Source organism: Chiloscyllium punctatum, chromosome 19 (genome assembly GCF_047496795.1).
Source record: "Chiloscyllium punctatum isolate Juve2018m chromosome 19, sChiPun1.3, whole genome shotgun sequence".
Classification (NCBI taxonomy): Eukaryota; Metazoa; Chordata; class Chondrichthyes; order Orectolobiformes; family Hemiscylliidae; genus Chiloscyllium; species Chiloscyllium punctatum.
Window position 1 is genome coordinate 85,944,298 of NC_092757.1, and position 13,462 is coordinate 85,957,759.

Below are 13,462 nucleotides of genomic sequence, written 5' to 3' on the forward strand. Positions count from 1 at the left end.
ATTGGCGAACCTTTCTATTATTTACACGTTGGTTACAGGACTGATCAAACAATCAGTTAGATCATACATTTCGTGGCAGAGGTTAAAATTTAATCAATAACAAGAAACGGTAAACTGTGCGTGACACTGGACACTGTTTGAATTACTCGGAGAACTGAGTTGACTTCTCAAGCGATCAGTTGTTAGGAATCGAGTAACTCAGGATCATAAATGATCACTTTTCCAATCCCCCACTGTGCCCACAGACAGCAATGCATCTGCTGCTGCAGTTGTGACTTTGGAGAGTCCCAGGCATCTCCAATGACTGTTCCTAAATATATCGAGCTGGAGGGAGAGAGGAACCTGCTGAACTTCACCCTCAGAATCAAGGAAAAGGTAAATTTCCAGCGGGGTGGTATAATGCACAATGGAGAGGCAGAGCTGAGGGCCGGGGGGGGAGATACAGATGTAGGGGCCAATGTGCTGGGGAATTCCTGCAGAATCGGGAGTAAAAGTTCGACTTGTGCCTGCCCTTTGTACGCCGCGCCCGAATTTCCTCCACGTTTGTCTCCGTGCGTTAACAGACCGGGTCAGTGCGAATTTCCCGCACTTACCCTTGAGCGGGGGACCGGCGGAAACTTGCGCCTGAAATTGCACACACTGTTCATCCCTCAATTTCGGCGGCACTCACCCGGGAGCAACAATCCATTGGGTAGATTAGGACACAATTAATTCAAGATTTAAATGCAAGTGCCTCGTATTATTTCATGCATTGTATTTCAGATATCCATTCACGAGATCGCGGGTTTCTGAAGGTGATGTAGACTTGGAAATCCCTGAGGAAAACGCTGAAACGAGTCATTGTTTCACTGTTAACACTGCAACTTTTTTTATTGCCTTGGCTTTGAGGTTTAGTAAAGAATGCCCAGTGCTTAGAGTTACATGCATTGTTCCGATTCACGATAGACTCACGGACATTTGGCCCAAGTGAGGGATTTGAGTCTGTGAGTTGACCACACGCTGAAGGTGCTGTGGACAATTTCACCCAGCACAGAAGTTCCAATCACGGCTAGTTAGAGCCCAGAGAGTGTCCTTACAAAGACTTGGACACTCTGGGGGGGTTCCAGTTCGTGTCTGCACTAAGTCTGACTTATTTTTCTGTTTATGCAAATACCGATCCCTTATCCATGTAACCTGAAACAAGCACAGAGAATGCTGTAGAAACTCAGAAGGTTTGGCAGCGTCTGTGAAGAAAGAAAGTTAGGGCTAATCAGACAGAGAAACAGGGTTAAGCAGAGAGAGAGAAATAGGGTTAATCAGAGAGAAAAACAGTTAATCAGAAAGAGAGAGAGAAACAGGGTTAACCAGATAGAGAGAAATAGGGTGAATCAGAGAGAGAGAGAGAAATAGGGTGAATCAGAGAGAGAGAGAGAAATAGGGTGTCTCAGAGAGAGAGAGAAATAGAGTTAATCAGAGAGAGAGAGAAATAGGGTGAATCAGAGAGAGAGACAAACAGGATTAATCAGAGAGAGAGAGAGAGAAACAGGGTTAATCAGAGAGAGAGAAAAACAGGGTTAATCAGATAGAGAGAGAGAGAAACAGGGTTAATCAGAGAGAGAAACAGGGTTAATTAGAGAGAGAGAAAAACAGGGTTAATCAGGGAGAGAGAGAGAGAGAGAAACAGGGTTAATCAGATAGAGAGAATCAGGGTTAATCAGAGAGAGAGAGAAACATGGTTAATCAGACAGAGAGAGAGAGAGAGAAACAGGGTTAATCAGATAGAGAGAAACAGGGTTAATCAGATAGAGAGAATCAGGGTTAATCAGAGAGAGAGAGAGAGAGAAACAGGGTTAATCAGAGAGAGAGAAACAGGGTTAATCAGATAGAGAGAGAAACAGAGTTAATCAGAGAGAGAGAGAGAGAAACAGGGTTAATCAGATAGAGAGGAGAGAAACAGGGTTAATCAGAGAGAGAGAGGAACAGGGTTAATCAGAGAGAGAAAGGGAAATCGGGTTAATCAGAGAGGGAGAGAAAAACAGGGTTAATCAGAGAGAGAGAGAGAAACAGGGTTAATCAGAGAGAGAGAGAAACAGGGTTAATCAGATAGAGAGAGAGGGAGAGAGAACAGGGTTAATCAGATAGAGAGAGAGAAACAGCATTAATCAGAGAGAAAGAGAGAGGAAAATAGGGTTAATCAGAGAGAGAGAGAGAAAAACAGGGTTAATCAGAGAGAGAGAGGAACAGGGTTAATCAGAGAGAGGGAAACAGCATTAATTAGAGAGAGAGAGGGAAACAGGGTTAATCAGAGAGAAAGAGAGAGTAAAATAGGGTTAATCAGAGAGAGAGAGAGAGGAACAGGGTTAATTAGAGAGAGAGAGGAACAGGGTTAATCAGAGAGAGGGAAACAGCATTAATTAGAGAGAGAGAGGGAAACAGGGTTAATCAGAGAGAGAGAGAGAAATAGGGTTAATCAGAGAGAGAGAGAGAAACAGGGTTAATCAGAGAGAAAGAGAGAGAGAAACAGGGTTAATCAGAAAGAGAGAGGGAAACAGGGTTAATCAGAGAGAGAGGGAAACAGGGTTAATCAGAGAGAGAGGGAAACAGAGTTAATGAGCGAGAGGGAAACAGGGTTAATCAGAGAGAGAGAGAGAGAGAGAGAGAAACGGTTAATCAGAGAGAGAGAGAGAGAAACAGGGTTAATCAGATAGAGAGAGAGAAACAGCATTAATCAGAGAGAAAGAGAGAGGAAAATAGGGTTAATCAGAGAGAGAGAGAGAGAGGAACAGGGTTAATCAGAGAGAGGGAAACAGGGTTAATCAGAGAGAGAGAAACAGGGTTAATCAGAGAGAGAGAGAGAAACAGGGTTAATCAGAGAGAGAGAGAGAGAAAAACACGGTTAATCAGATAGAGAGAGAAACATGGTTAATCGGAGAGAGAGAGAAACAGGGTTAATCAGAGAGAGAGAGAGAAACAGGGTTAATCAGAGAGAGAGAGAGAGAGAGAAATAGGGTTAATCAGAGAGAGAGAGAGAAACAGGGTTAATCAGAGAGAAAGAGAGAGAGAAACAGGGTTAATGAGAGAGAGAAACATGGTTAATCAGAGAGAGAGAAAAAAAACCCAGGGTTAATCAGAGAGAGAGGGAAACAGGGTTAATGAGAGAGAGAGAAACAGGGTTAATGAGAGAGAGGGAAACAGGGTTAATCAGAGAGAGAGGGAAACAGGGTTAATGAGAGAGAGGGAAACAGGGTTAATGAGAGAGAGGGAAACCGGGTTAATCAGATAGAGAGAGAGAAACAGGGTTATTCAGAGAGAGAGAGAGAGAACAGGGTTAACCAGAGAGAGAGAGAGATACCAGGTTAATCAGAGAGAGAGAGAAACCGGGTTATTCAGAGAGAGAGAGAGAGAGAAACAGGGTTAATCAGAGAGAATGAGAGAGAACCAGGGTTAATGAGGGAGAGAGAAAAAGAAACAGGGCTAATCAGAGAGAGAGAGAGAAACCGGTTTATCCAGAGAGAGACAGAGTGAAAAGTGAGGTTAATCAGATGCTGCCAGGGTGCTAAGTTCTTCTGTTTTGCCCTCTCAATCTGTCCTGGTACATTCAAAAATCTTGTGAAATGTATCCACCACTCTCTCCACCCTCTCCCCCAGCCCAGAGTCCCTCTGCTCTTGTACACTTGTACATGCCTCCCATCAAGTGGATATTCACTCCTATCTTCTGGACAGTGAGCAGAGTGAGTGTTTTCACTTCTTCATTCGGATGTCTGATCTTGGTTGCAGTGGTGATGGGTCGGTGCACAATGCCCGGCTCAGGGCAAGATCAGAAATCAAGGCCAGGCCATGTTATTGAAGAGAGTAGCTGCTGTGACCAACCCTCCATCACTGACATGTAAGAGAGTACTTCAATGTTCCTGAGTGCAGGCATGAATCTATGAAATTAGCTTTTGTAACTGTGGGTGCTTTCCTCTGTGACAGGAGAAGGTGACGTTGTTTTCAAGTTAGCGAAAAAAAAAGTTCCTTTGAAACCAATGATCATCTCCTCAATTGCTGAGTATGGAAATCAAGTATTTGAACCCAGACTTCCTGAGGCCATGATCCCAAAAGAACTCTCACTTGTTGAGTGGATACTGTTGAGCAATATGCAATATTGTTTCTACCTCCCCACAAACACACAAGGGATTTGTTCTGAGACCCCAGTCATGAAGTTTGGTTACAGGGATCTGTCCCTGACTCTGTCCTGAACTGATTTAGCCCAGAACACTTGCACTGCGATGGCTCAGGACCTGACATTGGACTGTTGGAGCTTGTCACAAGAAACTTATGACTTCACATGTTTCACACTTCAAGGTTCGAAGGATGTCTGCTGCTCCATTTGGGGCACTGAATTGAAATGTACTCATTCATGGAGATGTAGGTGTCACTGGCCGGTCAAGTGTTTAGATTTTTTTTTCTCACATTCTCACATTCTCAAGTATCCCCTCCCTCCACGGTTGCACGATAGTAGCAGATGCACACAGAAATTCATCAAGGCTCCATATATAGCACCGTCACTTATATTCAGAAAGGCAAAGGTAGCAGATACATGGGAACACCACCACCTGCAAGTTCCCCTCCAAGCCACTCCCCATCCTGACTTGGAAATGTATCACTGTTCCTTCACTGTGGCTGGGTCAAAATCCTGGAATTCCCTCCCTAAGGGTATTGTGGGTCAACCCACAGCAGGGGGACTGCAGTGGTTCAAGAAGGTAGCTCACCCCCATCCTCTCAAGGGCTAAGTAGGGATGGGCACTAATAGAACATAGAACATAGAACAATACAGCGCAGTACAGGCCCTTTGGCCCTTGATGTTGCGCCGATCCAAGCCCACCTAACCTACACTAGCCCACTATCCTCCATATACCTATCCAATGCCCGTTTAAATACCCATAAAGAGGGAGAGTCCACCACTGCTACTGGCAGGGCATTCCATGAACTCACGACTCGCTGAGTAAAGAATCTACCCCTAACATCTGTCCTATACCTACCACCCCTTAATTTAAAGCTATGCCCCCTCATAATAGCTGACTCCATACGTGGAAAAAGGTTCTCACGGTCAACCCTATCTAAACCCCTAATCATCTTGTACACCTCTATCAAGTCACCCCTAAACCTTCTTTTCTCCAATGAAAACAGCCCCAAGTGCCTCAGCCTTTCCTCATACGATCTTCCTACCATACCAGGCAACATCCTGGTAAACCTCTTCTGCACCCGTTCCAGTGCCTCCACACCCTTCCTATAGTATGGCGACCAAAACTGCACACAATACTCCAGATGCGGCCGCACCAGAGTCTTATGCAACTGCAACATGACCTCAGGACTCCGGAACTCAATTCCTCTACCAATAAAAGCCAGTACACCATATGCCTTCTTCACCGCACTATTTACCTGGGTGGCAACTTTCAGAGACCTGTGTACATGGACACCAAGATCCCTCTGCTCATCCACACTACCAAGTATCCGACCATTTGCCCAGTACCCCATCTTTTTGTTACTCATACCAAAGTGAATCACCTCACACTTACCCACATTGAACTCCATTTGCCACCTTTCTGCCCAGCTCTGCAGCTTATCTATATCCTGCTGTAACCTGCCACATCCTTCCTCACTGTCAACAACTCCACTGACTTTCGTATCATCCGCAAACTTGCTCACCCAACCTTCTAGCCCCTCCTCCAGGTCATTTATAAAAATGACAAACAGCAATGGTTCCAAAACAGATCCTTGCAGAACACTGCTAGTAACTGCACTCCAAGATGAACCTTTACCATCAACTACTACCCTCTGTCTTCTTCCAGCCAGCCAATTCCTAATCCAAACCTCCAACTCACCCTCAATGCCATACCTCCTTATTTTCTGCAGTAGCCTACCATGGGGAACCTTATCAAACGCCTTACTAAAATCCATATACACCACATCTACCGCTTTACCCTCGTCCACCTCCTTAGTCACCTTCTCAAAGAATTCAATAAGGTTTGTGAGGCACGATCTGCCCTTCACAAAATCATGCTGACTATCCTTGATCACATTATTCCTATCCCGATGTTCATAAATCCTATCCCTTACAATTCTCTCTAAGACTTTGCCCACAACAGAAGTGAGACTCACCGGCCTATAGTTACTAGGGTTATCCCTACTCCCCTTCTTGAACAAGGGAACCACATTTGCTATCCTCCAGTCTTCTGGCACTATTCCTGTAGACAACGAGGACAGAAAAATCAAGGCCAATGGCTCTGCAATCTCCTCCCTTGCTTCCCAGAGAATCCTAGGATAAATGCCATCAGGCCCAGGGGACTTATCTATTTTCACCCTTTCCAGAATTTCCAACACCTCTTCCCTACATACCTCAAAGCCGTCCATTCTAATTAATTGTGACTCAGTATTCACATCGGCAACAATGTCCTGTTCCTGAGTGAATACTGACGAAAAGTATTCATTCAGTGTCTCCCCAATCTCTTCAGCTAATAGACAATAGACAATAGGTGCAGGAGTAGGCCATTCAGCCCTTCGAGCCTGCACCGCCATTCAATATGATCATGGCTGATCATTCCTAATCAGTATCCTGTTCCTGCCTTATCTCCATAACCCTTGATTCCACTATCTTTGAGAGCTCTATCCAACTCTTTCTTAAATGAATCCAGAGACTGGGCCTCTACTGTCCTCTGGGGCAGAGCATTCCACACAGCCAACACTCTCTGGGTGAAGAAGTTTCTCCTCATCTCTGTCCTAAATGGTCTACCCTGTATTTTTAAGCTGTGTCCTCTGGTTCGGCACTCACCCATCAGCGGAAACATGTTTCCTGCTGCCAGAGTGTCCAATCCTTTCATAATCTTATATGTCTCAATCAGATCCCCTCTCAGTCTTCTAAACTCAAGAGTATACAAGCCCAGTCACTTCAGTCTTTCAGTGTAAGGTAATCCTGCCATTCAGGAATTGATCTCGTGAACCTACGCTGCACTCCCTCAATAGCCAGAATGTCTTTCCTCAAATTTGGAGACCAGAACTGCACACAGTACTCCAGGTGTGGTCTCACCAGGGCCCTGTACAGCTGCAGAAGCACCTCTTTGCTTCTATACTCAATTCCTCTTGTTATGAAGGCCAGCATGCTATTAGCCTTCTTCACTACCTGCTGTACCTGCATGCTTGCCTTCATTGACTGGTGTACAAGAACACCCAGATCTCTCTGTTCTGCCCCTTTACCTAAATTGATTCCACTGAGCTAATAATCTGTCTTCCTGTTCTTGCCACCAAAGTGGATAACCATACATTTATCCACATTAAACTGCATCTGCCATGCATCTGCCCACTCACCTAACTTGTCCAGGTCATCTTGTAATCTCCTAACATCCTCATCACATTTCACCCTGCCACCCAGCTTTGTATCATCAGCAAATTTGCTAATGTTATTGCTGATACCATCTTCTATATCATTTACATATTTTGTAAAAAGCTGTGGTCCCAGCACGGATCCCTGCGGTGCCTCACTGGTCACTGCCTGCCATTCTGAAATGGAGCTGTTTATCACTACCCTTTGTTTCCTATCAGCCAACCAATTTTCAATCCAATCTTGTACTTTGCCCCGAATACCATGTGCCCTAATTTTACTCACTAACCTCCTGTGTGGGACTTTATCAAAAGCTTTCTGAAAGTCCAGGTACACTACATCTACTGGATCTCCCTCGTCCATCTTCAGAGTTACATCCTCAAAAAATTCAAAAAGATTAGTCAAGCATGATTTCCCCTTCATAAATCCATGCTGACTCTGTCCTCTCCTGTTATTACTATCCAGATGTGTCATAATTTCATCCTTTATAATAGACTCCAGCATCCTTCCCACCACTGAGGTCAGACTAACTGGTCTATAATTTCCTGCTTTCTCTCTCCCACCCTTCTGAAAAAGTGGTAGAACATTAGCCAACCTCCAATCCTCAGGAACCAACCCCGCATCTATTGAACTCTGGAAAATAATCACCAACGCATCCACGATTTCTCGAGCCACCTCCTTCAGTACCTTGGGATGTAGACCATCAGGCCCCGGGGACTTATCAACCTTCAGACCTAACAGTCTGTCCAACACCAATTCCTGGCAAATATAAATTCCCTTCAGTTCAGGTCCTTCAGCCACTGTTACCTCAGGGAGATTGCTTGTGTCTTCCCCAGTGAACACAGATCTGAAGTACCCATTTAATTCCTCTGCCATTTCTTTGTTCCCAGTAATATATTCCCCTGTTTCTGTCTTCAAGGCCCCAATTTTAGTCCTTACCATTTTTTTGCCTTGCACATACCTAAAAAAGCTTTTACTATCCTCCTTTATATTATTGGCCAGTTTACCTTCGTACCTCATTTTTCCTCTGCGTATTTCCTTCTTAGTAATCCTCTGTTGTTCTTTAAAAGCTTCTCAGTCCTCAGTGTTCATGTATCCTGGTGGCAAGTTTCCTGCTAGTTTGTCCGATTAGTGTTTTTTACAGTTCTTGCATGGTATCTTGTCAATGATGTTCGTTTTGCTGGTAGTATCTAATGGATCCTTAAGTGCGTTGGTAGGTTTTTGGGCTACCATGATGCCAGAAAAAATGAAAAAAACCCAGAAATGACATCACCCACCTTAAGAAACCAAGACCTATACATACAGAGGCGGGACATATCACCAGCATTTCACCAGAGACTCTGACTGATGAGGTTACCTAGTCATGGTGATGAAATGTCTGAAAACAAACCTTTGAGCTCAGCGAGTTAACTTACATACTGTATTTGTATGGTGAACCCCAGGAATTTGACTGTGTGGTATTCAGCAATGGTAATGTAAATGAATGCCAAGAGCTCTTGGTTAGATTCTCTTTTTTTTGGAGATGGTCATTGCCTGGAACTTGTGTGGTGTGAATGTTACTTGCCACTTGTCAGCCCAAGCCTGGATATTGTCCAGGTCTTTTTGTATTTGAACATGGACTGCTGTAGTATCTGAGGAGTCATGAATGATACTGAACATTTGAGTCATCAGCAAATACCCCACTTCTGACTTAATGATGGAGGGAAGGTCATTAACAAAGCAGCTGAAGATAGTTGGGCCGAGGACACTACCCTGAGGAACTCCTGCAGAGATGTCCCGGAGCTGAGAGAACTGACCTCCAACAACCATGACCATCTTCCTATGTGCCAGGTATGGTACTAGAATAATTTGGCTACAGGAGTGACACAATCTGGAGCACAGGGTCTTCAGTACTACTGCCAGAATGTTGTCAGGAGCTAAAGCCTTTGCACGATTCAGTGGCTTTAACCACTCCTTGATATCGCTTGGAGTGACTCAACTTGGTTGAAGACTGGCATCTGCGATGCTGGGGACCATTGGAGGAGGCTGAGATAGATCATCCACTCAGCACTCCTGGCTGAAGATTGCTGCGAATGCTTCATCCTTACCTGTTTCAGTGATGTCTTCAGCTTGTCGAACATTGAAGGTGGGAATATTTGTGATCCTTCCCATTCTGTGAACTGTTTAGTTGTCCTCCAATATTCACGTGACAGAACTGCAACTCTCAGATCTGATCCATTCGTTTTGTGACCACTTAGCCCTGTCTATTGGTAACTGCTGATGCTGACTGGTATGCAAGCAGTCCACTTTGGCAGCTTTACCAGGTTGGGACTTGTTGCTTCAGTCAGGCCCTCCTGCATTCTTGATCCCCTGGCTCAATAGTAGAGATGGAACAGGGGATGTGCCAAGCCGTTAGGGTGCAGACTGTGTTTGAATACATTTCTGCTGCTGCTGTTGGCTCCCGTATCTGATTTAAGGCCAGGCTTGAGTTGCTAGATCTGTTTGAAATGTATCCCATTGAGCAAGGTGCCACACGGCACACTGGAGGGCATCCTCCTCGGGAAGATGGGACTTTGCTTCTGCAAGGACAATGCAGTAGTCACTCTTTTCAAAACTGTCGTGGGCAGATGCACTGGGGAGTGAGGCAGATTGGAGAGGGTGAGGCCAAGCATGTTTATCTATCCTGTTGTTCCCCATCCCACCTACTGCAGACCCAGGCGAGTGGCAGTATGTGGGTTGACCTGGTCACAAGGGTATTTACCATCCGTGAGGGAATGCACAGATATTTACAAGCACCTTGTGAGTTTTGTCAGCCAGTGGATCTGGTGGAAAAACGTTGTTTGCTAAGATAGGAAAGCAGGAGAGGGGTGTTGAGCAGGTGTGGTACATACTGTCACACTTATTTTGTGTGTGATGTGAATGTGACATGAAGTGTGTGTGTGTGTGCTGCATGTTGCCAGTGATGAAAGTTTCCAGATAATGCTTTGTTGCAGTGTATGATAGGATATGTGCTGAGTCCATGAGGCAATAACACTCCATGTCGATGAGCTGGCAGCTGTGGAATAGCTGTTAAGACAAGTGTTCACTTACGACCCACAGTTTCTCTGCTTTATTAAACTGGTTCACTTAAAGTATACTTGAATTCATGGACAAGATGTTTCAGTTTGAAAAACTGCTATTATTAAAGTGCCACCCACTCACTGACAATACCAGTTACTTATTAAATCTTAGAGGAGAAAGTGAGGCAAGCAGATGCTGGAGATCAGAGCTGAAAAATGTGTTGCTGGAAAAGCGCAGCAGGTCAGGCACCATCGAAGGGGCTGAAGAAGGGCTGATGCCCGAAACGTCGATTCTCCTGTTCCTTGGATGCTGCCTGACCTGCTGCGCTTTTCCAGCAACACATTTTCAGCACTTATTAAATTTTAGGCTCTTTAGCTCACTAATGCATCACTTAATGTGTTGTTGAAGTGTTTAATTCATGACTAAATCGTCTTTTTCCTCATGTGGAGAGTCCAAAGCGTAGGTTTAAGGTGAGAGGGGAAAGATTTAGAAGGGACCTGAGGAGTAACTTGCTCACGCAGAGGAGGTGGTGGAGGCTGTTGCAATGACAAAATTTAAAAGGCATGAGGCTGGGTATATGAATAGGAAGGGTCTAGAGGGGTATGGACTAAATGGCAAATGGGACTGGGTCAGATTGGCATATTTATTCGGTGTGGGTGAGCTGGACCTAAAGGTCTGTTTCCATGCTGTATAACTCTATGACTTTATAATTCAACAAGAACATTTTTAAAAAAAACTCTGGTCAATTAACTTTTTAAATTGTAGTCCCTATTGACTTGTGGTAAATGTATTCTGGATTAGTGGTGCTGGAAAAGCACAGCAGTTCAGGCAGCATCCGGGGAGCAGTAAAATCGACATTTCGGGCCAAAGCCCTTCAGTGCTCCTCGGATGCTGCCTGAACTGCTGTGCTCTTCCAGCACCACTAATCCAGAATCTGGTTTCCAGCATCTGCAGTCATTGTTTTTACCTCTGTGGTAAATGTAGCAATCAGTTTCTGTCCAGCACGATCCCACTGTAGCAATGTTATGAGAGATAATCAGTTTTTGGGCTGTTGATTAAGAGAGACCCCAGTTGCTAGGGAACTGGGATATTCCCCTGCCCTACTCCCACCCGCTTGCCACACCCACCATCATCTACTTTGAAATGGTGCGTCTCTTCCTTCGACCAGAGAGAGATAGGAAAGTTTGTAACATCATAGACGAAAGACTGCACTTAAAGCAATGCAGCACTCCTTGGGTGCCTCACCAGATTGTCGAGACAAATAAACTGCAGCTGCTGGATTCCAGGGTAGACAAGCAAGAGGCAGGAAGGACACAGCAAGCCAAGCAGCATCAGGAGGTGGAGGAGTCAATCCTGAAGAAGGGTTACACTGAAATGTTGACTTCTCCACCTCCCGATGCTGCCTGGCTTGCTGTGTCCTTCCATCCTCCTGCTTGTCTCACTGGATTTTCAGCCAGGATTTTGTATTCCAATTCACATGGACCTTGGACAAAGACGGGAAAACAAGAGAGATAAGACGTAAGGTCTTTGCTAGGAAATCAAATAGGGCAATAGCTCTAAAACAATGTTTTGCACATTGTAAGAGGGTCTGTGAGGATTCGCAAGATTTTGCAAAATATGGCCATCAAACCTTGCATCACTTGAACAGATATAATGCAATAGCTCGGCTTCTCAGTGCAGTTGACATGCTACATCCTTCACCTTGAATGTACCTCAGAGCAGACCCAAGTCAAAAATACAGCATTAAAAGATCGATCATTGATTAAGTTTTAATATCTATTGTGATGAAAATTTCACAAACTGACATAATTAATATGCAATCATTTACATGAGCAGTTCTGCAAAAACATTAAACCCTAAATGTTGACAGTGCAACTCCTGGGCAGTGAAGGGGAAGTCGATAAAGATTAATCCATGAACAAAAGTCTAAGGGTGGAAATCAATTTATGTTTGTAGCCATATGTTACAGAAGGGGCTGGTTCAGCTCAATGGAGAGGGGCAGTGGAGGAAGATATATGAGAAACCTAAGATAAATGATTTACTCTTCCTTTGCAATGAAGGTTTTGAAAAATGGAGAATTCAGTCCAACTTAACTCTGACAATGCTGCCCTAACACATGGAAGCTGCAGGAACCGATTTCTCAGGAAGATCAGGGGATTGAAACCCAACAACTTCTGGCAGGAAGCAAAGCGCATTTCCAGACTGGCTGGCCCACTGGTGAGTTTACACCCACCTAATGGCCTCATATTTTTATGGTCAGGGAGTTGTTGGAGCATCATTGACTGGATTGTGCGTTGGATCCATGCAGGACCCCAGACACAGCAGACCCTGTGAGAGTTGCTTGGGCCACTGAAGATTCCAATGAGCTATTGCTATCCATCTGAAACCATCCAAAAGAGTCCATCTAAGATGGAAAATTTGGACGGCCCACTTTTGTTTGGTAATAAACAAACCTCGTCTGATTCCTGAGGAGCTACAAAGTTGACCTCCAAACTTAACAACCCACCTCATCTTACCCTCCCAACATCTGACACCCCAGCACCTTATATCCCCTCTAACCCAATATGATTCACTCTATTGGCCCCAATAGACCCTTTGGCTGCAACTGATTATGGAACCTCCCCCCCACCCACCCATCACCAGCTCCACAAGAACATAAGAACTAGGAGCAGGAGTAGGCCATTTGGCCCCTTGAGCCTGCTCCACCATTCAATAAGATCATGGCTGATCTTTTAATGGACTCAGCTGCTTATACTCACCTGTTCACCATAACCCTTAGTTCCTTTACTGTTCTCAACTCTATCTTTGCCTTAAAAACATTCAACGAGGTAGCCTCAACTGCTTCACTGGACGGGGAATTCCACAGATTCTCAACCCTTTGGGTGAAAACATTTCTCCTCAATTCAGTCCTAAATCTGCTCCCCCTTATTTTGAGGCTATGCCCCCTAGTTCTAGTTTCACCGGCCAGTAGAAACAACCTCTCTGCTTCTACCTCGTCCAATTCCTTCATAATTTTATATGTTTCTATAAGACTGCCCTCCCCACCCCCCAACTCTTCTAAATTCCAATGAGTATAGTCCCAGTTCA

At 44.7% G+C, this 13,462-nt stretch overlaps 1 protein-coding gene across 1 annotated transcript in view; it reads left to right on the top strand.

Moving 5' to 3' along the window:
* Nucleotides 1-219: 219 nt before the first annotated feature.
* The window catches only part of LOC140491564 (multidrug and toxin extrusion protein 1-like), a 36,729-nt gene continuing 23,486 nt past the window's right edge, over nucleotides 220-13,462 (top strand). The window contains exons 1-2 of the mRNA XM_072589951.1: nucleotides 220-375; nucleotides 12,436-12,592. Of these exons, the coding sequence (XP_072446052.1) occupies nucleotides 12,446-12,592 (147 nt within the window). The 5' untranslated portion in view covers nucleotides 220-375; nucleotides 12,436-12,445. The remainder of the gene's footprint in view (nucleotides 376-12,435; nucleotides 12,593-13,462) is intronic.